This window comes from Mustela nivalis, assembly GCF_964662115.1.
Source record: "Mustela nivalis genome assembly, chromosome: 12".
Lineage (NCBI taxonomy): Eukaryota > Metazoa > Chordata > Mammalia > Carnivora > Mustelidae > Mustela > Mustela nivalis.
The window spans coordinates 13,777,671-13,804,510 of NC_139031.1; the positions used below are offsets into that span (position 1 = coordinate 13,777,671).

General features: G+C 43.8%; 3 protein-coding genes across 20 annotated transcripts in view; all 3 read right to left on the bottom strand.

The window, feature by feature from the left end:
* LOC309845665 (putative RNA-binding protein Luc7-like 2) overlaps positions 1 to 4,291 on the bottom strand; it is a 61,482-nt gene extending 57,191 nt beyond the window's left edge. For 2 of the 18 annotated variants that reach the window (XM_082693948.1, XM_082693938.1), the window contains exons 1-2: positions 3,477 to 4,102; positions 473 to 556 (exon numbers count right to left, since the gene is read on the bottom strand). In XM_082693948.1, coding sequence (XP_082550074.1) covers positions 473 to 510 — 38 coding nt within the window. In that variant the 5' untranslated portion in view covers positions 511 to 556; positions 3,477 to 4,102. Of the gene's footprint in view, positions 1 to 278; positions 302 to 472; positions 557 to 3,476 lie in introns of those variants that run through there. The other 16 variants (XM_082693950.1, XM_082693947.1, XM_082693936.1 and 13 more) reach the window with 15 other exon arrangements.
* A 7,758-nt stretch (positions 4,292 to 12,049) lies between these two features.
* FMC1 (formation of mitochondrial complex V assembly factor 1 homolog) lies at positions 12,050 to 17,086 on the bottom strand. Its single transcript, XM_082693970.1, has 2 exons — positions 16,783 to 17,086; positions 12,050 to 12,548 (listed from the first exon to the last, which is right to left on the bottom strand). Exons 1-2 carry the CDS (start codon positions 16,918 to 16,920, stop codon positions 12,345 to 12,347), a joined length of 342 nt encoding a protein of 113 aa, XP_082550096.1. The 5' UTR covers positions 16,921 to 17,086; the 3' UTR covers positions 12,050 to 12,344.
* Positions 17,087 to 22,768: 5,682 nt separating this feature from the next.
* Positions 22,769 to 26,840, bottom strand: part of UBN2 (ubinuclein 2) — a 100,366-nt gene continuing 96,294 nt past the window's right edge. Inside the window, exon 15 of the mRNA XM_082693872.1 lies at positions 22,769 to 25,338. Coding sequence (XP_082549998.1) covers positions 25,300 to 25,338 — 39 coding nt within the window. The 3' untranslated portion in view covers positions 22,769 to 25,299. The remainder of the gene's footprint in view (positions 25,339 to 26,840) is intronic.

Consider the following 26,840-nt stretch of genomic DNA (forward strand, 5'->3'; position numbering starts at 1 on the left):
TTTCAAATGGACTATACTCAGGGAAAAAAAAACATTATCCCTCTCCCTTCTACTAATGCCAACAACTACAACAAAAAGGTATTTATAAAGTTTAATTTACCTCGAACTTCAGATAAAATAACATACTAATTTATATCTACTTATGGTTCCTCTCTCCTAAAGAAACTTAAAATATACTTATTTTTCAACATTTTTTGAGTGTAACATAGGAAATTATTTGGTTTCCCATTTAACAGATTATTGATTTAACTTGAGGCAAAAAAGGTTAAGTGACTTACCCAAGGTTACAATTAGAGGTACAGCTGGGGCTAGAAACCAGGTCTCCTGAGTCTCAGCCCAGGGCTCTTTTTCCTTAGCCCATGATGCCTTATCAGAAAAATCCAAATACAGTCAGACCCCCAGTTACATGGGTATGAGTTACACTGATTCACATATACAAACTTTATATAGTGTGACCAATGTTTCAACTCACGCGGTACCCTGCTTCCATTTATGCAGTATGCCAGGCATCGGCACGATTTTCAGTGGCACACAGGCGGTTGCCACCACCAGGGCCCTAGGCAAAATTGCAAAGAAGGCAAAGTTTGTCTTTGGCCCTCCCACCACCCTTATGCATTCCTCTCCCACCACCTGGTCAACCCCCTGCCCAGCCTCCCAGCACCATCATGCTGCCCTCTGGTGTCCAACGCCCCCCACTTCCACCACTCACCCAAGACTGTCCTTTCTGGGAGTGCCCAGTGATCCAAAATTACCTCTCCATTTCCCTGACACTAAAAGTCCTATTTCTGAGAATTTCAATAAAGATTAGGTAATCTACAGGATTAGCTGAATTAAGTAACTCAAAATAAGGTACTTTTAATAGACTTACATCTCCAAAGAGCTTAAAAAAGAACTTAATAAAAACTGAGTTGGGAAAAGGGGAGAAGGAATAAGTATTTTTATTGGTGGAGGAGACGGGGAGGTGAAAGGGAAACAAAGTTTTCCCAGTGCCCTAGGCCTCTTGTGCCACTTCAGATTCCCTCAGAGACAGGACACTAAAGGTTGAGGAGGGGTTATTACAACCTTGAGTCACACAGTCCCAGAAGACAGTAGCTGTTTTATAGTCAGTCTCTGGAATGATTGTTTTAAAGAGGGGGGGCATAACTGCCTTAAACACACCCTCCCCTACCTACCTTTTCCATCTCTCTCCCACCTCTTGGATCCCCATTTTCACCTCTAGTGCCAAAGACACCCAACAGCATTCCCTGTAAGCTGTTCCTTTGTCCAATACAAAGCTTTCCATTTTATGGTTTTAAAATTATATGGTGTTATTCAGGAACGTATTCTCCTACCCCTGGATAACTTGAAGTTGACTGTATGCTAAAGAAGAACAATCCTAATTATTTAAAGGTCCTGAATCGTAAGATGAAATATGTAAACTCATTATCTGGTCAGGAAAAGAATGTTCTGATTCTTATCTTGTATACATAAAAGAACTAATATGGGTATCTAAAAAAACATTCATTTCTTTTCCTTCAAAGTAGTAGGTTTCTTACTTCTGGCCCAACACAGCAGTGAAAATCCAGTCATTTCAGCTAAATAATATCGTGGACTCGTTAACATGAGTTCATTGGTAAATCCTCTTAGTCTGGAGGCAAAAAAAATCCGGTAACATTCACATAAAAAATGTAAATTTATCTGTATACAAAGCAGAATGGATTTTAAGAAATCCATGTTTCTGCTGACTACACACACAAGAATATATTTATATATATATATATATGTTTTTTTTTTTAATGTAGCTTTGCAATACTAGATTGGCTACCTCATTTGGAAATGTATCAGATGATATCAGGTGACAGCAATTACTTTGATCCAACTACCCTCCCAGTGAAATTAGAAAATTCAATCCATACAGAAGGTACCAAAAATGGTACCCATCTAGGATTAAAATCTTAAATGATTTTCTTACTTTTATTACAAAAATTAGTTACTCTGTCGGCTAAAATCCTGAATTAGGTCCCTTCCCAATACGGTCTTCCATTATGGAAAAGGAGCAATGTTAAGACATGCTGTAGTTATAAAATAACCATTCTTAGATATCTAACAGTGAAAAATGAACATGTAAAAAGTTCCAGGGGCAATTTTAATTGTTAACTTTCAAGGGTTTACTACACAAAATTCATTTCCTTCCCAATTTCCCCTCCTCTCTACACAACCACAAGTAGGTTTGCCACAACTCCACCTATTTGTCTGTACGTCCTATTTAAGACAAATTCCCAATATGGGCTTTTATGAAAACTGAACTGTGAATCCTGAAAAGCCATTCTCTGTATGCACTGCGAAAAATACCTCAATTCAGTACATTTTTTTAAATCTACTCACATATTTTGCTGCAAAGTATTCAAGAAAATTACAAGAGCAACTTAAAAATATAAGTGTGCCTTTTTTCTTACGCCAAGCAATTTAAATAACTTTTCAAGAAAAAAGCATTTGTTTAATGGCTAAGAAACGATCTGCTAAACAAGCAACATAAAAATAAGCAAGTGTTTTGCTTTTAAGAAAGTACTGAACTAGACCTTTCCTCTGTATTAGCATTATTTGAGCTCAATTTGATAATACATTGTCATCATCACCAAAAAAGCAAAAGCATTTCATCTTTTTACTTAGAAATTCTCTTTAAGACAAAAATATCCGCAATTAGTAATTTTCTACACAAATTCTAACCTAAGTGTCTAAAAGGACCGTTGTTTCCCTCAATTCTATTTCACTGGGCACATTTTCAAAATGGTTCTATTTGGGGGCACATGCAAGATTTGTCAATATTTACTGAACAAAGCTTTTATTAAATTCTCTAACAAAATGGAGGTCTCTCGGAAAAAAACAAGCCGTAACATTTCTTTTCACAAAATGGGGCCAAACACACCCACTTCAAGAAACCATGGTTTGGGTCAGATTTTTCCATAATGATTGTTTCTGTGGGGAGCGAGAGTACACTTCTGGGACTGAGTTCCTAGTGAAGCTTCTCTCCGGACCCAGGTAAGGGGCGGGGGGATGGGGTGGGGCAATTCTCTCCGCATGCTCTGGAGGGCGGCGGCGAGGGACGATCCCAAAGCTCAGGCTTAAGGAATTCAGGGGGAGGAGGCCTTAGCGGTTCACCAGTACCTAATCAGCCACAAAACGGGATAACCGACTACGCCAAGAGAGACGAGGACTCTGCCGTCCCAGACAAGTCAACATTGAATCTCAAACTCTCCTTTCTGCCTCCAGGCCCCGCCTGACCCCATTGGCAGCGGTTCCCGCCAATCCGCTCGGTCACCGCCCCCCAAGCCCGCCTGCCCAGCCCTGATTGGATGGGACGGGAGCCGGGACCTCGTGTTACCAATCTGGGAGCCCCTTACTCAGCCACACACGCAAGCCCAGGTACGCCCGAGGAGCCCCTTCCTCTCGCTTTCCCCGTCCCCTCCCCCACCCCCAGGGCACTGGCAGACACTTACCGTCCCGGGAGGTGCCCATCAACTGGTCCAGCATTGCGCGCATCTGGGCCTGCGCCGACATGGCGGCGGCGTAGCGAGCGGGCGGGGGTGGGGCGCAGACCGGGCCCTCTCGGGCAGGGGGGACAGGGGAAGGGGTGGGGGAAGGTGAGACGCTGTCTCAGTTGCCGCCGCCGCCGCCGCCTCAAGGCGTGTGGAAACGGAGCCGCAGGGCTTGTAGGAGAGTCCCGACTGCGCTCCTCACGACGATGTGTAAGAAGAAGGCAGCAGCCCCCGAAAGCAGCCCTCGTTCCCTCACTCTCCGTCGGCTCTTGGGATAGAAGCGGTACGTGCTAAGCAAGCTCTCGCCTCCAACACCGCCACCCGCCAGAAGCCGTGGGCCCCCCCTTCAAGCTCTGACGCCGCTCGCCGCCGCCGTCGTCGGGACGTGAGCGCGCACGCTCCTCGCGCTTAGTTGTTTCCCGCGGGGGCTCCACCAACTGGCGTCCAACTGTATTTGCTCCACCCGCCCCGCCCAGGAGAGAGTTCCACCCTAACGGCTCTGGGGCGCGTGCACGCGAACTTCTCCCGCCCCTTCCCCCCAGATCTCGCGAGACTCTGGTTATCAAACGACCCTCGAGCCGGATCCGCCCGAGGCGGCAAACCTCACGCTACCAGCTGCAAGTGGGCCAGGGCTGCGCGGCACTATGCTGTGCTGGCGAAACAGACCCAGATTAGCAAATGTGCCAGAGGGCTATCCCGAGTCGAAAGTGCGTGGAGACCTTGCCCGTTGGTTCGACTGAGGTTAGCAGTCTTAGTAGCTAATAGAGGCGTATTTCTAATGATTATTCGCTGCCCAATTAACTCGTTTTCAGGGGCTCACCCAGAATACTGTACGCTCCACGTTTCCTCACTGCTGCCTTGACCTCCTCCAAAAGGAGCCCTCGAGATGTGAAATCCGGGTCATTTCCCTTCCTCTATGCATAGAGGCTTAACAGCACTCCCCACCCCATTAGGATAAATTAAGTTCAGAAATATCACCTGAAATTAATACACTAGGAAACATGATCTAACCCATTCAGACTGATTATGATCATTTTTAACGGGAAGCTGTTGGGCTAAATTTGGAACTATAAAAATTCAGCAGTATCCTCAGGAAAGGTGATTTTGTAGAAAGTTTCTTTTTCCTGCTTAAAAGATAAGTTTGAAGAATAAGGCCTTTTCAGTGTATTGGCAGCACGGACAGTGGGGGGGAAAGCCTGTGTGGTCATAGCTTGCCATCACCTTGGATTTAAAATTTTAGTCAAGTGATTGCTAACTAGAACTTTAAGCAATTTATTCCTTAATCTCATATTTATAGATCTAAACACACATACCTCTAACATTGTTGTGAGGACTAAATAAGCTAACAGAAAATGCTGAGCTTGATATTTTGACTTTTTTATAAAATATTAATTACTTAAAATAAGACATAGGTACTTCCTAGATACTTGGAAAAGTAATGGTAACATTTTTTCATTAAAAATTTATGTGCCGGGGACGCCTGGGTGGCTCAGTTGGTTAAGCAGCTGCCTTCGGCTCGGGTCATGATCCCAGCGTGCTGGGATCGGAGTCCCACATCTGGGCTCCTTGCTCGGCGGGGAGCCTGCTTCTCCCTCTGCCTCTGCCTGCCATTCTGTCTGCCTGTGCTCGCTCGCTCTCTCTGATAAATAAATAAAATCTTTTTTTAAAAAATTCTATAAAAATTTATGTGCGGAGGGACGCCTGGGTGGCTCAGTTGGTTGGACGACTGCCTTCGGCTCAGGTCATGATCCCGGAATCCCGGGATGGAGTCCCGCATCAGGCTCCCAGCTCCATGGAGAGTCTGCTTTCTCCCTCTGACTTTCTCCTCGCTCATGCTCTCTCTCACTGTCTCTCTCTCAAGTAAATAAATAATAAAATCTTAAAAAAAAAAAAAAAATTATGTGCGGAGCGCCTGGGTGGCTCAGTGGGTTCAGCTTCTGCCTTCGGCTCAGGTCATGATCTCAGCCCAGGCCAAATCCAGCCCACTGCCCACTCTCAGGGTCCTGGAATCGAGCCCCGCATTGGGCTCTTTGCTCAGCAGGGAGCCCGCTTCCCCCTCTCTGCCTGCTGCTCTGTCTACTTGTGATCTGTCTGTCAAATAAATAAAATCTTTAAAAAAAAATTTTTTTATGTGCATCAGGGACGCCTGGGTGGCTCAGTAGTTAAGCGTTTGTCTTTGGCTTGGGTTCTGATCCCAGGATCCTGGGATGGCATCAGGCTCTCTGGTTGGCCTAGAACCTGCTTCTCCCTCTCCTACTCCCCCTGCTTGTGTTCCCTCTCTTGCTGTCAGATAAATAAAAATATTAAAAAAAAATTTATGTGCATCAACCTGGAACTTATAATCTATTAGCAAGAAAAAAACAAAGTAATAATTGTAGTCCCAAGATCCGTTTAAATGCACATTGGGCCAAGGGGCACCTGGCTGACTCAGAGGTTGATCTCAGGGTTGTGAGTTCAAGCCCCACATTGGGTGTAGAGATTACTAGGGGAAAAAAAAAAGTAAATAACTAAAATGCATATTGGGCCAATAAAATTTCTTAAACTATGTTGTCTTTTGTAGCTGACAAAATAGTTTCCCTCCAATTATTCAAAGAACTCAAAATTCCAACAACTCCAAAACTATTAATATCATTAAAAACAATTTACAGTAAACTGGGGTTCCTAGGTGGCTCAGTCCTTAAGCGTCTGCCTTCAGCTCAGGTCATATCTCAAGGCCCTGGGTTTGAGTCCCACATTGGGCTCCCTGCTCCGTGGGAAGCCTGCTTCTCCTCCTCCCATTCCCTCTGCTTGTGTTCCTTCTCTTGCTGTGTTTCTGTCAAACAAAATCTTAAAATAAATAAAAATAAAAGTGTACAGATTATTCTGTCCTAGAGAGAGGTATAGTATATATACATATATACAGTATGAGACAATATCCTTAGGTGAAAAGCAGAGCCACACGTTGAATAATGTGTTAATGAAGAGAATTTAGTTTTTTACTTCCTACTTTTCTGGTTGCTTACATTTTAAATGGGTCTCCTAAAAACAGCATACTTTTTTTTTTTAATTTAATCCGATATTCACTTATAATTGACTTTATTCATTTATATCCATGTAATTACTCACATGTTTGGGCTTAAAGTTCATTTTGTCTATTTGTCTCAACAATTCAATTTTCTCTCCTTTCCTGTCTGCTTTCTAATCATTCCATTTTCCACCCTTCTAGTAGTTTGGAAGTTTTATTCTTATTTTAGTAGTTACCCTAAAAGTTATAATAGGCATTCTTAACCAGTACCTTTTCACTTCCCCCAGATAATACAAAAAACTTAGAAAACTAACTCCAATTAACCTTTCCTGATGTTATAGATGTTATATACCCATTATCATGTGTTTTAGTTCTATGTTCTTTAAAACCCAACTTCATATACTGTTCATTTGCCACTTTTTTTTTTCCTCTTTATTCCTTCTGGAATCTCTGCCTTTCCATCTCAGATCACTTCCCTTTTGTCTGAAGTTTAAACTTTAGGACATGAGTCAGCAATCTACAGTCCACAGGCCAAATCCAGCCCACTGCCCATTTTTCTGAATAGTTTCATTGGACTGCCTCCAGGCTCATTCATTTACTATTGTCTCTAGTTGCTTTTGCAGTTGCACTACCACAGCATTGTTGAGTGGTTGTGACAGATACTGTATGGCAAGACTGACATATTTACTATCTGGCTTTTTACAGAAGTTTGCCTAATCTGCTTCAGAGTTTGCTTTTACATTGGTCTGCTAATGGGAAACTGTCCCATTCCTGTTGATCAGAAACTATCTTTCTTTTCCCTTTCTTAATTCTAGGTGGGTATTTTTATTGGGTATAAAATTCTAGGTTTGAATTTACTTTCTTTCAGCATGTTCATTCCACCTTTCTTTTGCCTTTTACCTTCCATTGCTCCTGTGAAGTCTGTCACCCCTTTGCAGATAGTTGGCTGCTTTAAAATTCTGTTCTTTTTATTCTGGGTATCCTGCAATTTTACTATGGTGTATCTGGGTGTGGATTAGTTTTTTTTCTGTTTTTAGGATTCATTCAGCTTTTTTTTTTTTTTTTTAAGATTTTATTTATTCATTCAACAGACAGAGATCACAAGCAGGCAGAGAGGCAGACAGAGAGGAAGGGAAGCAGGCTCCCTGCTGAGCAGAGAGCCCGATGCGGGGCTTGACTCCAGGACCCTGGGATCATGACCTGAGCCAAAGGCAGAGGCTTTAGCCCACTGAGCCACCCAGGCACCCCATGTTTAGCTATTCTTAAATATTGTTTCTCACGCATCCACTTCTGAAACTCCAAGTAAGTGTTTATTAGACGGTTTTCACTGTAATCTCTTTAGTCTCCATTTTCTACCTTGTCTTGTCAAGCTGTCTTCTTGATATTTTGACAAATGTGATAGTTCATTAGTCTCCTTTCAGCTGTATCTAGTCTGCTGTTAAATAGATCAACTGAATTATTTATTTTTTCAGTTCTAGAATTTTTATTGGTTTCTTTTTCAAGTCTACTATGTCATTTCTTAATAGTTTTTTATTCCCTGGTAAAATTTCCAAGCCTGGCTATTCTTTGACGCTACTGAACATAATTTCTTTGTAATCTGAGTTTGCTAAATCCAATTATCTGAAGTTTTTTGTAGTTATATTTCTGTTGCCTGTTGTTTCTGCTGGTTTTCACTCATGGACTCTGTTTTCTTGTATGTCTGGTTATCTTTATATGTTGAGCCATATTTTTGAAAAATTACATATAAGAGGGGTGCCTGGGTGGCTCAGTGGGTTAAGCCTCTGTCTTTGCCTCAGGTAATGGGCTCAGGGTCCTGGGATCAAGCCCTGCATCGGGCTCTCTGCTCAGTGGGGAGCCTGCTTCCCCCTCTCCCTTTGCCTGCCTCTCTGCCTACTTATGATTTCTCTCTGTCAAATAAATAAATAAACAAATAAATCTTTTTAAAAAATTACATACAGGAATAATACAAATCGAAGTAGGATATTATGCTATGTTCCTCCAAAGCTTTTTATTTTTCTGATAAGTAACTGTAGACCTTACTAGTCAAGGACCACTGTAATACAGGTTCAAGGCCTCAATTCCTCTTGACCATCAAAATGACAAAAAAATCAGCCGAGAATCTGGCAAGGATTTTTTTTACTTACAGTTCATCTTTGAGAGTGAACTTCAGGGTTCTAGATTCAAGTGGATGCGGATTTTTTAGAGTGCCTACCTTGGTGGGCCCTAGACTTTGTGTTAACCCTAAAAACCCACCAAAAGTGTAGCTCAGTTTCAATACAAAGCTATTACCTACACAACTGGCAAGTGCCCTGAAGCCAAATTTGTGCCTTTATGTGCTACATTTACAAGGGACAAGCAAGTGGTTCAAGGAAGAGGAATAAGAGATAAGAGGTCTGGACTAGAGTATTAGAGAGATTCAGGGGATTCTTAGGAAGTAGAATCTAATTAATTCAGTGATTATTTAACTGAAGGTATGAAGGAGAAAGCAGTCAAGAATGACCCTGTTTTCTGCTTTGAATGACTGAGTACAGGTGTCAGTATCAGAGGAGACTTATAGGGGAAGATGATGAGGTTCCATTTTGGATGCTTTGAATTTGAGATGCCTTTGAATCATCTAAGTGGTGTTGTCTTTGAAGCAGCTGGACATAGAGGGCTAGAGGAGGGCTTGGACTGGAGGTAGCCTGTTCATGATAATTGAAGCCTGGGAAGTAGAGGTGATTTCACCCAGGGAAAGCATATCACGTGTGAGGTAACAACCTAGACTTGAACCTGAACAATGCAAACATATTAGGGACATGCAGGAGAGTAAACTGAAGACAGATGGCTAGAGCAAGAGAAGAAAACAAGAATGTGATGTCATCAAAGCCAAGAAAAAAGAATGGTCAGTAGTGTCAAATGCTTCCTAGAGTGGCACCGAATTGGCTCAGTAAGTAAAGCATTGAACACTTGAGCTCGATATCATGAGTTCAAGACCCACATAGGAGTAGAGTTTATTAAAAAACAAAAACAAAAAATCCTTCCTAGAGATCAAGCAAGGTAAGGAATGATCCCTGAGTTTAATGACCTGAAGGTCATTTGTAACCTTGCGAAGCAGTTCATGTAGAGTGGAGGGGCAGAAACCAGATTACAGTGGACTGAGGATGATTGGGCAGTGAAAAATGCAGAAAATGATGCAACACGGATTATTAATCTCAAAATTAGTATGTTAAGCAAAAGAAGCCTACTCCAGAGTACATACTATAGAGTGCATTTGGATGAAATTCCTAAGCAGGCCAAACTAATTTATGCTGACAGCAACCAGGGGTGGGGAAGGGGAATAGACGACAGAGGGGCACAGGGCAACTTTTGGTCTGATGGAAATGTTCTATAGTTTTAATGGGGTTATTACACAGATGTATGCACTTGTCATTATTCACTGACCTGCACATTTAAAATGGGTATATTTATTATATAAAGTATACGTCACTACAGCCTATTTCATGTTTTAAAATGTAGAAAATGAGGGGTGCCTCGCTGGCTCAGTCAGAGAAACATGTGACTCTTGATCTTGGGGTTCTGAGTTCAAGCCCCATGTTGAGTGAAGAGATTAAATAAAAAACTTTTAAAAAACACGAAAACGTAGAAAATGAGTACAATTTATTAAATGACTTAATTTGTGAAGAGGTAGTAGCTGTAAAGGTATTTGTGTAAAAAATTGAGTGTTTTTATTTATTTTTAAGATTTATTATTTATTTTGGGAGAAAGTGGGAGAGAGGCAGAGGGACAGAATCCTTAAACAGATTCGCTGCTGAGCATGGAACCCAGTGTGGGGGCTCCATCTCATGACTCATGAGATTGTGACCTGAGCTGAGTCAGACACTTAACCAATTGTGCCACCCAAGCATCTTTATCTTTTTATAAAAAGATTTATTCCAGAGGGGCACCTGGGTGGTCTGGTGGATTAAGCGTCTGCCTTCAGCTCAGGTCATGATCCTGGAGCCCCAGGACTGAGCCCAAAGTTGGGTGCTGTGCTCAGCAGGGAGTCTGCTGCTTCCTCTCCCTCTCTCAAATAAATAAATAAAATCTTTTAAAAAGGCGGTGGCAGGGGCACCTGGGCGGCTCAGTGGGTTAAACCTCTACCTTCAGCTCAGGTCATGATCTCAGGATCCTAGGATAAATATGGGGCACCTGTGTGGCCAGTGGGTTAAAGCCTCTGCCTTTGGCTCAGGTCATGATCTCAGGGTCCTGGGGTCGAGACCCGTGACCCGCATGGCATCGGGCTTTCTACTCAGCAGGGAGCCTGCTTCCCTTCCTCTCTCTCTGCCTGCCTCTCTGCCTACCTGTGATCTCTGTCTGTCAAATAAATAAATAAAATTTTAAAAAATAAATAAAGGAAATCAAAGCATCAACCTACTCTAATCCTCCTGCTTTCTTCATTTTACCAAAGTAAAACATCTTCAGATAATATTCTACTCATGCCCATGAAATAAAGCAAGCGAAAAAATGTTAAGTATTTCTATCTTTTTGATCCATTAATTGAATAAATGCTTGTTTGACCTCATAATACTGCTGTTTTCATTTTAATCTCGTATGGTGTTTTGAACTGCTTTATGAATAGATCCATTCAGATCGGACGCCTCCGTGTGAGTAGTACTTACTGAGCCGTGTATTCAAAATACTACGTGTACAGTCAACTGTGGAAGGTGCTTTGGAGACCACAGTGATGAATCAGACATGATCCTTACTCTTTAGCACCCTGCAGTCCAGGGAAAAAGAAGTCTTAAGACATGCCTATGAGACACTGACATGGACCACGAAGTGGGTACAAAGCCTGCTGCTGATTGACAGAAAGAGTAATTCCTGTTTGAGGATGTTAGAAGCAAAGAGAAGATTGAGGAGAACAGTTTAATAGTTCAGCCAAAAGATCATCAGTGCTTGAACTAGGAGAGAGGCAATGAGGACTGGTGGGGGAAAGGACAGTAGGACACCGCAGAAGCAGAAAGTGCCGATTCGATATGGAGAGGAGGGAGACAAGAACACAGAATGAAGTCAGCATTTACTTGGTCAGCCAAGGGCATGGTAGAGCCTTTCACACTGACAGACAATTCAAGAGGAAGAGCAGTTTCACAGATTAGAAGGCAGAAGTCAGTACGCTCAGTCCATCTCCCTCTCTGTAGACTCCCTCCCTGCCGCCTGAGTGGTGACCATCTTCCTATACTGACAAGGGTCAATTCTGTCACCCTGTGGAGGTAATAGTCCCCAAATGGTGCTAGCCCCTGGAGGCTTCACAACTTGTTGACTGTAATTCAGCCCACACTTTTCTATACCCCTTCATTAACTCCCTGTAGTAACCCTATCTGTTACTCCTTTCTGTTGGAACCTTAAACATATATTTGTGTATTTTTAAATAAAGCGTATATATGTATGTATGCATGTATGTACGTATATAATTGTATGCTCGTATATAGGAAATATCTGGAAAGATACACACCAAACTGTTAGCAACAGCTTCTACCTGGTAATGGGGAGGCAACAGGGTAGGGACAAGGGATAAGAAAAAAGACACCTTTTATTTTATATTCTGTACCATTTGAGTTACTTAAAACAGTAAGTTTGCATACTTTGAAAATAAAAATAATAGTTCTAAATGTAGATCAGAAGCATCAATCAGCCTAATACAAGAAGTTCAGTAAATTCACTGAAAGGATGAAACCTCCCTAAGAAACACTCGGTCAACAAAATTACAGAGAAAAACCCTAAACTTAAACAAAAATTTAATGATAAATACATATTGAAAGATGATTAAATTCTTGTATGATGGCAGCATCCAAGGACTCTCTCCATTCTCACGGCTCCCAGCCCTTCCCTCCAGGCTGCTGCGGTAACTTGAGACCCACTAAGCCAGCGGACTCCTCCACTGAGCGCTCACCCTTGCCATGAAATTCCTGATGAAGGGCCACGTGTTCTCGAATGCTGCGTAGGAGGCAGAGATAGGTGGCCGCTTGGAAATGAAGCTCATGTTGGGCTCTGCACAGCTTCTCACTGGTAACCTAGAAAGTAGCAAGGTCACAGACTTTATTAGCAGCCCAGCCAAGATACATGGCCACAAAGATTTCATAAGCATTCTCTAGAGTGAAAGTAAATGCAGAGAGGAAATATCAACATGTGTATGTGTATTCTAATTACATATGTAGAGACACCCTGTAGTTGATTGAGAAAGCTGACCTCCAATTAATTGAAGAGGAATTTTACGCGGAGTATCACTGAAGAGTTTGAGGTCCTCAGATTTTAATACCCAAAAAAAGTTATTTCAACTCCCTTGTCTTGCAAATGTTTTACAAATAAGGAAACTAAAGCCCAGAGACTTCAATGGTTGGCTACTGGCAGAGATGGGGAACTATAATCATTAATGTCACCTAAGGAATAAAATATAGAACTTCCTGCTCTTCAAATGAAAGTATACTTTATATATTTGACTTTGGTTAATGTGGTATAGGTCTTTCATTTCACTGAAAAGTAAAACCATTTGTCTGGAAATAATAGCTTTGTCCTCAACAGTAACAAAATGAAGGTTTTACACATAAAAGTAATATGCATATACTTATATTACTTATTCTTTTATTTTTTAAGATTTTATTTGACAGAGAGAGACCACAAGCAGGCAGAGAGGCAGGCAAAGAAGAGAGGAGCAAGCAGGCTCCCCGCTGAGCAGAGAGCCCAATGTAGGGCTCGATCCCAGGACCCTGGGATCATGACCTGAGCTGATGGCAGAGGCTTTAAACCACTGAGCCACCCAGGTGCCACTTAATTATACTTTCTATATACTTATCCATCTGCCAAATCCAGATTCCAATGACTGTAAGTAGCTGGAAACTATATCCTTTCAGAAGACCCCAATGACTCCAAACCTTGTTTTCTCTTCTTCATAATTAATCTCGATTTAGTACACTGTCCTTTACTTGACTAGTTTTGTGTTCTGAGGTTGTGAGCAGAGGGCAGGAAAGGTGAAACAGATGTGTGCATGGCTTCAAGTGACTTGAGGCCCGTGTATATCTAACTGCAGATTAATCTCTGGGCACCAGTGCCTATGCAAACCCCTTTCTTTCACGTTTCTTTATTTGAATATGTAGGGTTAAAATCTGAAAATTAGAAAGTTGTGGTTTAAGATCTGAAGAGCCCACACAGAGATGTGCAGATCACATATGTGAAAATGGCACTCCAACTGCTCGAGAAAAGAATTCATCTTTATTTTTTTTTATATATATATTTTAAAGATTTTATTTATTTATTTGGCAGAGAGAAATCACAAGTAGATGGAGAGGCAGGCAGAGAGAGAGAGAGAGAGAGAGAGAGAGGGAAGCAGGCTCCCTGCCGAGCAGAGAGCCCGATGTGGGACTCGATCCCAGGACTCTGAGATCATGACCTGAGCCGAAGGCAGCGGCTTAACCCACTGAGCCACCCAGGCGCCCCAGAATTCATCTTTAATCATTTAACTTTTTATAATTAAAAATTTATGAGCAACCAACACCAGTGTCAAATATCAACAAATGATAATATCCATGTCTATTATATAAGCCCAACTGATAGGATTTGAAACAGCAATTCTGCACTAGTGTAGGAGAACACAGATTTTAACGCAGCTGAGCTTGAATCATGAGTGAGAAGTGAAGGGTCAACAATATAAACAGAAAGTGGGATGCCGAGGGGGCTTAGTGGATTGAGTGTCTGCCTTCAGCTCAAGTCTTGATCCCAGGGTCCTCAGACTGAGTCCTGCATCGGGATCCCTGCTCTGTGAGGAGTCGTCTTCTCTCTCTCAAAAATTAATTTTTAAAAGTCTTAAAAAAAAAAAAAGTATACACAGTACTAAAAAGGACCAAAAAAGACCAAATGAAAAAGAAAACTCAGGGCGCCTACGTGGCTCAGTCAGGTAAGCACCCGACTCTTGGGTTCAGTTCAGGTCATGATCTGAGTCCTGGCATAGAGTGCTGCTCTGTGCGGAGGCCGCTTGAGATCTCTCTCCCTCTCCTGCTTGTCCCATCTCACTCGCTCTCCAATAAATAAATCTTTAAAAAAAAAAAAAGAAAAGAAAACTGTATTTTCTCTAAGGAGAAAGCAGAGGTTCTTCCCTAAATGAACCCCTTCAGTTTAAGAAAAGATAAAGAAAATGAGTGTAGATGGTTATTGAGTTAGCTCTGAGCCAGCAGAAACAGAAAGCATCCCCCATAGCCTCATATGAATTCCACAGAATGGTGTTTCTGGAATTTGTGGCATGAATTTCAAATGTATTTCCAAGGAATTTGAGAGCCATTACCCAGCCTCTCTCAAGGGAATAATGTTGCCTCCAAGGAATTTGAGAGCCATTACCAAGCCTCTCTCAAGGGAATAATGTTGCCTCCAGAAAGTGCAACTATAATCATGTCACCTTAAAAATCTTAGAATGATGGTGCCTGGGTGGCTCAAGTCAGTTAAACATCCACTTCAGCTCAGGTCATGATCCCAGGATCCTGGGATCAAGTCCTGAATCCGGCTCCCTGCTCAGTGAGGAGTCTGCTTCTCTCTTTTCTCTCTCTCCTTCTGCCCCGCAACCCCACCCTTGACTTTCCTCCTGAAATCCCACTACTTCTTTATAGGAGGACCTCCTATTTTTATTAAGTGCTTTGCTGTAAGGCTCCTCAGTTGAACTGCAAGCTTTGTCTTAAAAGACAGGATTCATGTGCATCTTATTCATAATTTTAGGCAAGTTCCTAAAGTCCCTACCATTTTGGCCTTTTTAAAATTTCTGAATTTTAGAGGTGACTGGGTGGCTCAGTCAGCTAGGCATTAGACTTGGTTTTTCAGCTCAGGTCATGGTTTTGGGGTCCTGGGATCAAGCCCAGTGGCAGCTCCACACTTAGCGTGGAGTCTGCTTGAGACTCTTGCTCTCTCCCTTTTCCTCCGCCACTTGCCCACTCTCTCTCTCTAATAAATCTTAAGAAAAAGGAAAATTTTGAATTTTAGTCCCATGTTGGGCATAGAGTTTACCCACATAAATATATGCCTATTTTTAATTTTTGAATTTTAGTTCTAAAATATTGCACTCTAGGGGCACCTGGGTGGCTCAGTGATTAAAGCCTCTGCCTTCAGCTCGGGTCGTGGTCCCAGGGTCCTGGGATCCAGCCCTGCATCGGGCTCTCTGCTCGGTGGCGAGCCTGCTTCTCCCCTCTCACTCTGCCTGCCTCTCTGCCTACTTGTGATCTCTCTGTCAAATAAATAAATAAAATCTTTTAAAATAAATAAATAAATAATAAAATAAAATAAAATATTGCACTCTAACTTCCATGGCTCAAAAGATTGAGCGAGATGCTGGTTCTCCTTTTTCCCCACATTGTTCAAATGACAGTAGGCCACCTACCCTACAGCCCAAAATGACTCTCTAACCTATATTTCAGAGATTCCTTTCAACTTCCTTCGAAGCCTGATCCGAAACTCCACAGGCAACAATTAAACGAAAGAACTCTATCTGTGAACGGAGGTTCTAGCTGATCCTATGCATGTACCCTCACTGGTCAGTGTCCCTGAGCCTCAGTTGTCCCACTTGAAAAATAAAATCGCTTCCACCTGCTCTTGCCTAAGGGGAATATGGAGTGTGGGATTCACAAAGGAATTTCCCAAGGATGGCTTCCCATATGTTCAAATTTATCTGCTATGTAAGGAAAAAAATGTATCTGGTCAGATAATCACGTTAATGTTGGGGCAGCACAATCTCATGGCAGGTTTCTAGTTCATCTCTACAAGGCACCATTTCCTTAAATGGGGTACGGGATACAACAGTGTCTGCCGAGCTAATATTCCTCATCTTATTACAGTTCTCTTTTCTGCATCAAACACTGGTTTTCAGAATAACTACTAGAGGAAGGGCGAGGAGAATGGTGGATAAACGCTGTAGCTCGTAACCCTACACTCTCCAAGTACATCTCTTCTTTTCCCCCATCTCTCCGACTTCACTGATCTTTCTCCTCCGCACCTGCAAAAGACCAGCCAATAAAATCCTCGGGACGTCTCCATTCCACGGCCACTTTCCTGTTCGGCTGGTCCTTGGTTAGTTCCTGGGAGACCCGGCCTAGGGCCTGGATCTGTTTGGCCAGAACCCGGGCTGGGTGGGAGGGTCGCTGCCATGAAATGCAGGCGCGGAGCCCTAGGGCTCCCAACCCCTGCCCATACTCCCCACCCACTCCCACCCCCAGCCCCACTCCCACCCCCAGTGGAAAGGACGCTGGACTCAGGAACCCGACTAGGCTTCCGTACCCGATGTGCACGGAAAGCTTTCACGAGGTACCGATAGGCCGCGGTGTCGCGATAGGGTCGGCCCGTGGCCTCGTTCATGTAGCGCAATTCCCGTAGAAGACCTCGTAAAGTGCGCGCAGGGGACCCCAGGGCCGCCATTTTCCCGTCCTCGGAGCGCGATGCCCAATGGCGCCCTACGCCCCCTCTAACTCTTTCCCCCCCAGCTCAGCCGCTAAATGGTACAATCGGACGCTGACTACTGGGTCCCCCCCATCGAATGCAGACTAGTGGAGTGTCTCACTTCCCTTCTCTGAGGGGCCTTACTAATCAAACACCGAGTGGCATCCTAAGGAGTTAAGGGAAAAGCAAACGAAAGCCGAGTTTAACTGACTCACCGGGTCCGTAAGAAAAAGCGAGAAAGGCTGGGCTAGGGGAAAGGTTCTTTGCTGACTGCGTCATTTAAAACGTCATTAGCTGACCGCTGAGTCTCGAGAATAAGTGCGCCTGGTGGGAGTGGGTGTTGATTTGAAACAGAACACGAAAGATACGTTTTGGTACCCAGAGGGGATAGCAGAATTCAAAGTACTGACTTCCCAGAAATCTCACGGCACTATACGACTCGGAAGAAGGAAATGGGAATATTCTTATTCTCTCAAACTGTAGCCCATCACCTAGGAAAACCACACATATCCTTCCCATTTTTAAGAAAGTAAAATTAAGTTAGCATATTTCGATGTAGTTCTCTAAAAACGGTGGAAGTTATTTTGAGGACGAAAAGCTAACCACCCCAGATGGGACTCGAACCCACAATCCCTGGCTTAGGAGGCCAATGCCTTATCCATTAGGCCACTGGGGCTTCTGTGAGCGAGGTGCTCCAGCAACGTATTCAATTCTTTTTTCCTCTTTGGTACGTCATCGTCATCTAGGACGCCTTTTAACCTATCCTAAGACACCACACCTAGTACCAACATGAGGGGTGAGGCATGCTGGGAGTTGTAGTTCAGCGAACAAGAGCCCGCGTTCCAGCTCCAAAGGCTTTACCCTCGAAACAGCACCGCTGAGCCGGACGGACAACAGGCGCGCGCACGGTTTTGCGTCCGCGTTTGCCTGCTCCGTACCCCTGCGCCTGCGCAAAAGTGGGCAAGCGATGTCGCGGAGCAGAGCGCGCTGGGTACACTGGTCGAAGCTCGGAGACTCGCCCTCTGAGCTTCTCCGGCGTCGGATTTTTACCGGAAACAGGCGGCCCCTTCCGGTGTTGCGGCTTTCCGGATTTCGCTTGCCCCCAACTCGCCGTTAGGTGGCGTCCGCATCGGTCACTTTCTGTTTCCGGTTGAAGCGCTGAGGCCGTTTCCGCAAAGCCATTGGCGAGTCGGGGATGTGTGTGTGACGTTTAGAGTTGCCGGGTGTAAGATAAACGTGGGACAGCGGGAATTTATTAATTCGCTGGAAATTAGCTAATCAGAAATAATTAGGACCACTTTTTTCTGGCTCTGGTCCTAATTGTGCAGCTTGGACAAGTCACCTCTCATTATCAGCAACCTTAACTCGTCTTTTAAAATCTCGCAGTGGCTCCCTCCTGCCCCTGAAACTTTCGGACCCTTTCCTGTGTCGTAACCGTCATCTCTCGTTTCCTCACGCCTTTGCGCCTGGCGCCCCAGCTTCTCTCGCGCCTGGCGCCCCAGCTTCTCTCGTTGTCTTTCCTCCATTCCTGTTGCTCTCTCCGCCGGCGGTTGAACCATTTTGTGTTAACATTCCTATTTACCTTTTGGGCTTCCAGTTTTCCTCGTTTTCAAGTCTAGGTCAGGAACTGCCCTAGGCCTTTGTGGGTAGTATGGTAAAGTTAAAACCTCCGCGCTCCTGGAGGGTCTCTAGATGACGTGTGAATCGCACCTCTTACACATAGGATACCTGTGTCTCCTCTCCGTCGTCTTCCCCGCGAGCCACGAAGCAACTGCTCAGATTCCTGAAGTCCCACTTTCTTTTTTTTCTTCCTTTTCCAAGATTTTATTCATTCATTTGAAAGAGAGCGTGGAGGGAAGGGGGCAGAGGAAGAGGGAGAAGCAGGCTCCCCGCTGAGCAGGAAGCCTGACTGGGGGGGTTGATCCCAGCCCCTGAGATCATGAATTCCCACTTCTAACAGCTCCCTCCTCTTGGGTCCTTGCCAGGGTTCACCAGATTTAGCTGTGGCCAGTTTCGAGGGAACAGTTCATAATCCGGCTAGAATCCTGACACTTACATCATGAACATTAGAGGAGACCAGACTAGAATGACTTAATATGAATGAATTAGGGTTTGGGGAGAATGTTATCAGTTATTCATTTCTTAATATTGTTAACTAGAAAACCACAGGCTGATTTCACTTAGATTAAGGCCCCAAGTCAGTAAACCAAGAATTAATACAACCTGTTAATTCTTGGTTTACTGACTTGGGGCCGACTGCAGTTAGAAACCCTCAGAAATTGAACCTATGGGGCACCTGGGTGGCTCAGTGGGTTAAGCCTCTGCCTTTGGCTCAGGTCATGATCTCAGGGTCTTTGAATCCAGCCCCACATCAGGCTCCCTGCACAGTGGGAAGCCTGCTTCCCCCCTCTCTCTCTGCCTCCCTCTCTGCCTACTTGTGATCTCTCTCTCTCTGTTAAATAAATTTGAAAAGAAAAGAAAAGAAAGAAAAGGAATTGAACCTATAACCAGTCAGTATGGAAATTTACTGGTCAGCACTAGGAAATTGATAGACTCCTTCCATTACCCTCAGGAAGGCAGCATTGCTTAAAACAATGGATTCTTAGCTAATAATTCCCTTTTTGTAACTATTTCTATCTTTAAAAAGCCTTTCGTTTTCTGTAGCCCTTTGGAGCTCCCCTATACTTGCTGGATGGGTGCTTCCTGTTTTATGACTTGATTAATAAAGCCAATTAAATCTTTCAAATTTAGTCAGCTGAATATTTGTTATTAAACTATAAATTTGTTTAACCAGCTTTCTAAGATATAGCAAATTTAAGCCAGCTCTGAGGAAGTGGGAGAATTTATTGGAAATAGGCCTTCTATAACTTTATATGTTGTGGTACAGAGTAATTACTAATTCTCAATTCCTTTTTACTAAATGGCCAAGAGGCCCTTTTCTTCTGCTCTAAGCCATTCTTACACAAAGAGTAAATAATCATGAAATGTTAGCTATTTGTAGCCACTAGCCTCCAAAGATGGGCTTCTAAGAGTCTTCTCTTTTTATACATAACTTGCTCCTAACATCAAGAGGTGAAGCTTGGGATGCCTGGGTTGCTCAGTGGGTTAAGTGTCTGCCTTCTGCTCAGGTCATGATCTCCTGGGATCGAGTCCTGCATTGGGCTCCCTGCAAGGCTTCTCCTTCTGGCTGCTGCTCCCCCTACTTGTGTGCTCACACTCTCTCTCTCTCTGACAAATAAACAGATAAAATCTAAATAAAATAAAATAAAATAAAATTTCACCAGTTTAAAAAAAAGAGGTAAAGCTTGTTTACCATCCCACCCACCCCTCCCCCTCTCGAATCTGAGCGGGCCTTCTGATTAGCTTTGACCAACAGAATACAGCAGAAGTGAAATTCTAGGCCATCTATCCAAGACCAGGCCTTAAAACTAGCAACTTTCACTTCTGCGTCTTATCTAGCTACCAGGCTGCAAGATCCCCAAGGCCTGTGGAGGAGTACTGAGATAGCACCAAGTGAGCTCTCTGCTGAGTTTTTTTGTTTTTGTTTTAGATTTTATTTATTTGAGAGAGCGAGCATGAGAAGGGGGAGGGTCAGAGAGAGAAGCAGACTCCCTGCCGAGCAAGGAGCCTGATGTGGGACTGAATCCTGGGACTCCAGGCTCATGACCTGAGCCAAAAGCAGTTGCTTAACTAACTGAGCCACCCAGGCACCCCAAGAAAGGCATGTGTAAACCATCTTGAATTTCCTAATCCAGCAGCACTTGCAAAGACCACAGTCTCTGCCGGATAGAGCAGAGACTTGCCCAGCTAAGCCCCGTTAACTCCAAGAATCATTAAAGGTGATAAGAGGCTGTTGTTTGGGAATGATTCCGCTAAGTTTTGAAATTACTCTGTAACAACAAAACAGCAAATCAGTCTGAAAAAGTTTGTGGGAACAATTTAGCCAAATTTCTTAGTTTTGCAGCTTTGGAAAGTCTTTAGGTTCCTAATTGCAAGGCTACAAACTCAAAACCCTACAGCAAAGACCAGGCGGGTAATACAAAAGTAAAACTGGCCAGATGGGTTCCTACATCCTGCAAAGGAGCTAGCTGCTTTTCAGCTCAATCTCTGTTGCAAAGTAGGAAAGTGTTGCCAGTGTTGCCAGAGCCACTGACTTTTCAATAATTGTAAATCCAGCATTTTTATGAAATGCCCTAACTCTTAAATGTTACTGATCATGTTAAAAAACAGTTTATCAAATAAAACCCTTCTGTTGGCCTTATATAACCTAGGATTGCAAGTGTGTGAATGATGACATCCCGGAGCACTTTACAGGCAATGTTTCACTTGACCTTCACCACAATCCTATGAGATAGTATCTCATTTTATCCACTTACAAATGTGGGAACAATCTCAGAATAGTTTCGTGGTTTAGTCAGCATGATCAACCGTCTGTGGAAAGCTGGTATTTGGCTCCAGGCAATCTAACACCAAAGCGTATTTTTTAAAATATATTTTTTAAGTTATAGCAGAAAATGGATTTTTATTAAAACAATGCAGGGTAATTTTCAGAATCTCCTGATAAGGCCAGAGACCAGACTTAGAAGCCACACAGACAAAGATCTCACCCAGAATCCTGCTTCCGATCCGATCCAGTGAAAACAACTGCTATAATAGCTTGCAAGTCAGACACAATGACAGTGGACAGGAACTGGGTGCCAGGACACCAGAGCTGCTGCTCCAGGACACTGGCTATAGCCTGTGGTTTCTGTGCTTTTACTTGGACTACAACAGATAACATCTTTACCTAAGCGCCACATTCTGGGTGAGGACTTCTCATTAGCATGGCCTGGATCCTATTCCTAGGTTTTGGTCAAGGGTGGTTGGGAAAGCAACTATTTGATCACACGGTGAATTTTTATTAAGCGTCTGCTATGAGTCAAGCACTCTTCTAGATGCTAGGGAAGCAAAAGCAAACAAAAGTGAAACTTCCATACTCGTGAAGTTTCCATTCAGAAAGACAGTAATCAGATCAAACATCAAATTTATCAACCGGTGGTGAGTGCTACGGAGAAAAGGAAAGCTCGGGGCAGCAGATTGCAACCTCCTGCTTCATATACATTCAGGGTTGTCTTTGCCGATTTGGTGACATTTGGGCAGAGATCCAGCTGATGGAAGGATCCAGTGTCTTGAGCCTGTGTGTGTGCATATGTCAGGGTGGGACAGTGGCCGTACATTTAAGTAGAGATACCCAGTCTCCACTCTCCCAACAATCACAAGACCACCATTCTGTCCTTCAAGCCCCATAAGGGAAGAGGAGGTGCTCTGGGACAAGTGTTCTATGCCCAGTGAAACTGAGGGAACAGACCCAGAGGATTCAGTCTTAACTCTCCAACTACAGCAGTTACTTAGCGACCTGGCCAGTCACATGGGAATCTGGGGGAGTTTTTGGTGGGAAAGCGCCAGGACTAATGGAAGAGGGCATATCTAAGAGAATATACACGTGAAGGCCCTGGTTCCATCCCTTGTGACACTCTAGATGTGTGTCTGAAAGCGGTGATCTCATTTTTTAATGAGGATAATTTCATTATTTACTCACTTAAACTCTACAACCAACATGGGGCTTGAGCTCACTGACCGAGCCAGACAGATGCCCCCCTAAACTTTTTTGATTAGGTGGACAGTGGTAAAAATCTTGCATCTACCCCATAAGTGTTTGCATTTTTTTTAAGTGTTTGCATTTATTTTTAAACTCTATACATGCACTACTGAGACATAGAGTACATATGTTAAAAATATGCACAAAATAGAATTAAAAGGCTATTTTTAAAAATGAAATACACAACAGTTGGAAAATATTTTTATTTTATTTACTAATGGTAAAAAAAAAAAAGTTCTACGTTCTCTCAGCAAAGAAAGAGTAGTGTTTATTTTATTGAAAACAATGTAACTCAGTACTTTTCAGTATTTTGAAAATGTTGGTTTAACACATCATTTAGGGCAACAGAATCACATAGTGATAAGTATTTCTAAAGACCAATTTTCAAATTTCTCTCTTCATCTCATACGTTTCTTTAAAAAAAAAAAAGCAGTTAATACCTCCTTTGTAGCTTTAAAAAATGACTTCTAACTTAAGGGACCCATTCAGCTTCATTTCCTTCACAATACCAGCTACTAGACGCTGTGACCATCAGGGGTCCATCAGCAAGAGAGAGCCCGCTGCAGACCTTCCAAGCAAACAGGGCATTAAGAAGCTTAGGGCATGTTTAGGAGGACTGGACGAGTTTTGGGAAGTTGCCACCACGGTTCAGCAGGTCTAAGCAGTTACTAGGAGGTTGGGGCGGTCACCCAGGTCAGAAAAATGCAAGGAACCCCCACTGCTGATCAGATCTGCCCCAGTTACCAACATGAGGGCTCACAGATCACCTAGACCCTAGAGGAGAACTTGAAGTCTACCGTGACCTACCCATTTTGCTAGGTGCTGCCAAAGAAAAAAGTAATACCACATTTTCCTCCCACCTACAAAAATCTCACCTGCATATACCAGCAGAAAGAAAGTACATCCAGAACCTTGAAGGCAAAGGAGTATGGGAGGCATCATTCCCATAATTCCGGTCCCTGGACCACGGAGAGCGAGAGCAACACACACGGCTGCGGGGGTGAATGCTGGCTAACAAAAGACTGGGGACCCCGCAGGAGCGTCCCCCCGATCGTGTCTCATCCTCACGGAAAAGGAAGGCAATTAAGAAACACTTGCCTCTCTTGTAAAAGAAAAATAGCAATTAATTTTTCAGTTGTAAAACTCCTGTGAATACTTCCCAACAAGATAATCACTGTCTCTTGGCAGTTTATAGGATTTTCACGGCTACTTTGCATTACATAGTAATGTCTTCTGTTGAAAGGTATTACTTTTCATCACGTTAACCTAACCAATCACCTCCTGTCGCCTACATGTTGTAAAAGAAGTAAGTGGGACTATGAACAAGCAAGCCGACATGCCCGATGCAGGCAGAGAGCAGCCATCTATTCCTCTCCCCACCGTGGCTCGCAAACCTCCTGGCTGAATTCCTCCTCGCCAGCATAAAATTGTGATGGTTCACGCAGCTATTCCAAGAGCTAACAGGACGATGAGCTGTTTTTCTTTGGTTTTAAGAAAATCCAGACTGTATGACATTTAAAATTCCAAACTTCACCCATAGAACTTCTCCCCGTTGTCGGCTGCGGCTTCCCTGGGCCAAGAAGGGTGGAGGACACGGCCAGCTTCTCCGTCTCCCTGACCTGCTCTTTGCTCCTCAGACACGGCCTGTTTGTGGAACAAGCTAGACTTGTCAGGGTTCAAGAGACAGCCACTTTATGCTCTCAAGAGCGCCCCTACAAGCCTGCTGTGATGCTTTGTTTTTTCCTTCTGCCTGGATGACAGCTCCGGCTTTTCCAGCCTCTGCAAAAGAGACCAGCCTCCCCTCGTCATTTCAGAAATAGCCTCTCTTCCTGGGCATCGGCAAGTCTCACCCAGTCATCTAGTAAAACTTCAAATGTCAGTTAATTTCCAACTTCTCCCCTTCCCCAGCATGGCCCATCTGAGGGAGGACGGGGGTCACGGTCAGCGCCATTCTGATTTGCCACACACACTTCCTCTTCCCAGCGGCGGCTGTTCTGGGCCTGCTGTCCCTACTCAAGTGGCAGACCTGCCATCTGGTGCTAGTGTCCTCTGGGAGGAGCTTTCCTCACACGTGCTTCCTCCTGGGTTCTCCAGACTCTATCCAACCCCGCCATCTCTCACCTGAAGTTCCTCTGTAGGCCACACCTTCTCTAGTTACTCGGATTCCTACCCCAGGCTCCCCGCCACTGATGTCATCTCCAGCCTCCAGAGGTTCCCTTCAGCTGGATTCCTTCTTAAAATGAGCGAACTTCACTCCTTTCTTGAGAACTACATCAGGCCCACAGGAACTCAGCAGCTTTGGGCGTGCAAGCCATTCCATTCTGAACCCAGGCTCGTCTTCTCAAGGAGCTGGCCACCGACGGGTTGTCTTTAGGCTTTTAGGAGGGAGTCAGACACCGGTCCCTGTGTCCCTCAGACTCCACAGGATGTGTCAAGCTCTTCAAACGGTCCTCTTGAAGTGCCCCCTCATTTGGCACGAGGCAAAGAGGAAGCAGCCCCACCCTTTCCTGGTTGGGGAGACTTCGGGAAACATCCAGCATACTGACAAGGATGTCCACAGAAATCCTCTTACATTCTCTTACATCTCCTGGGGTGGATGCCGAGCTAATCCTTCCCAATAGTGAGCTAGTGCTTCCCAGGATCCATTTCACAGTCTCTTAGCACGGGCGGCATAGGTGACCTAGCTCCTCCTCTCTTTAGAATGTGGACAGACTTGGCGCCTACTGTTTTGTTCTCAGCCTTTGGGGTTTCTGGTGAAACTGACACAGAAAGAGTCCTATTTTAGTAAGTGAAGTGGCTATGGTCAACCCCTCCTCCTCATGGAACGCCTGTCCTCTCCTCAGGAGACCTGATGCACTGGGGGTGACAGACAACAGTCTGACTTATGAACTGGGCTGTGAAGGTACAGTTAATAGAGAATGAAATACTAAAGAGCATATATAATTTTATATTAAATATTAATATGTACATATTACATATTTACATATAAACTATTTTATACAAAATATTTATAGGATTTTGTTTTTGACGTTATGAAAGATGAGATGTGCAGAGACTTCTCTAAATATAAAACACCATAAGCGCTGGGTGAGATTTTAACAAATACACACACAAAAAAAACACTTTTTCAAAGCGTGACAGAGCTGACAGTAAAGGAGTCAGAATAGCCAGAGATGGCAAAGGAAGAGGAATAGGAGAGTGAGTATGAAGCAGCATTTGCCCTGAAGAGATCTGTTGATTCCCTGATGGCCTAGAGTCTGGATTTCAATTTGCCATAGGCCATCAGAAGCAAAGAAGGCCTCAGACTAGCATGGGAAAGGTCAGATCAAAAAGTCTTAAAAATTGGGGCACCTGGGTGGCTTAGCTGGTTAAGTGTTTGGCTCAGGTCATGATCTCAAGGTCCCAGAATGGAGTCCTGTGTGAGGCTCCCTGCTCAGTGGGGAGCCTGCCCCTCCATACCCCTCCCCCAACCCTTCCCCCAACTCCTCCCTCTGCTTCTGCTCTCTCTCTAATAAATAAATAAAATATTTTTAAAGAAAGAATTATTAAAAAACTCTTACAAAATGATGGAACCCCCAAAATTGACCTCATTGGTGGGAATGAAAAAAATATCCCTGATCTCACTAAGAAGCGACTTTTGTGTTTTTGTTTTTGTTTTTTAAGATTTTATTTTATTTTTTTTTAAGATTTTTATTTATTTATTTGACAGACAGAGATCATTCATAGGCAGAGAGGCAGGCAGAGAGAGAGAGGGAAGCAGACTCCTTGCTGAGCAGAGAGCCCAATGTGGGGCTCGATCCCAGGACCCTGGGATCATGACCTGAGCTGCAGGCAGAGGCTTTAACCCACCAAGCCACCCAGGTGCCCCAAGATTTTATTTTTTAAGTCATCTCTACACTCACCCAACATGGGGCTTAAACTCACAACCCTGAAACTGAGAGTCACATGCTCTACCAGGCAGACACCCCGAGACCTTTCTGTCTTAATCTCAGCTCAGGGTGGGCTAGCAGGGTGGAGAACATTCTGTAAGAGTTCCTAACCAAAAGCAATAACCTGTCACATGCTTTAGTGGCTGAAATTCATCCTGTCTCTGAGGCCCTGAAATCCTTAAGCTAATGCTTAGTTTGGTGTGGTCCTTGGTTGGTAATGTTCCTAGGAGCAAGGAAAAAGCAAACTCAAATACTCTTTAGAGGGATATACTTTAAACCTAGGCCTCAAAGAATGCCCATAGATGAAGCTAAAAAGTGCAGAGATATATAAT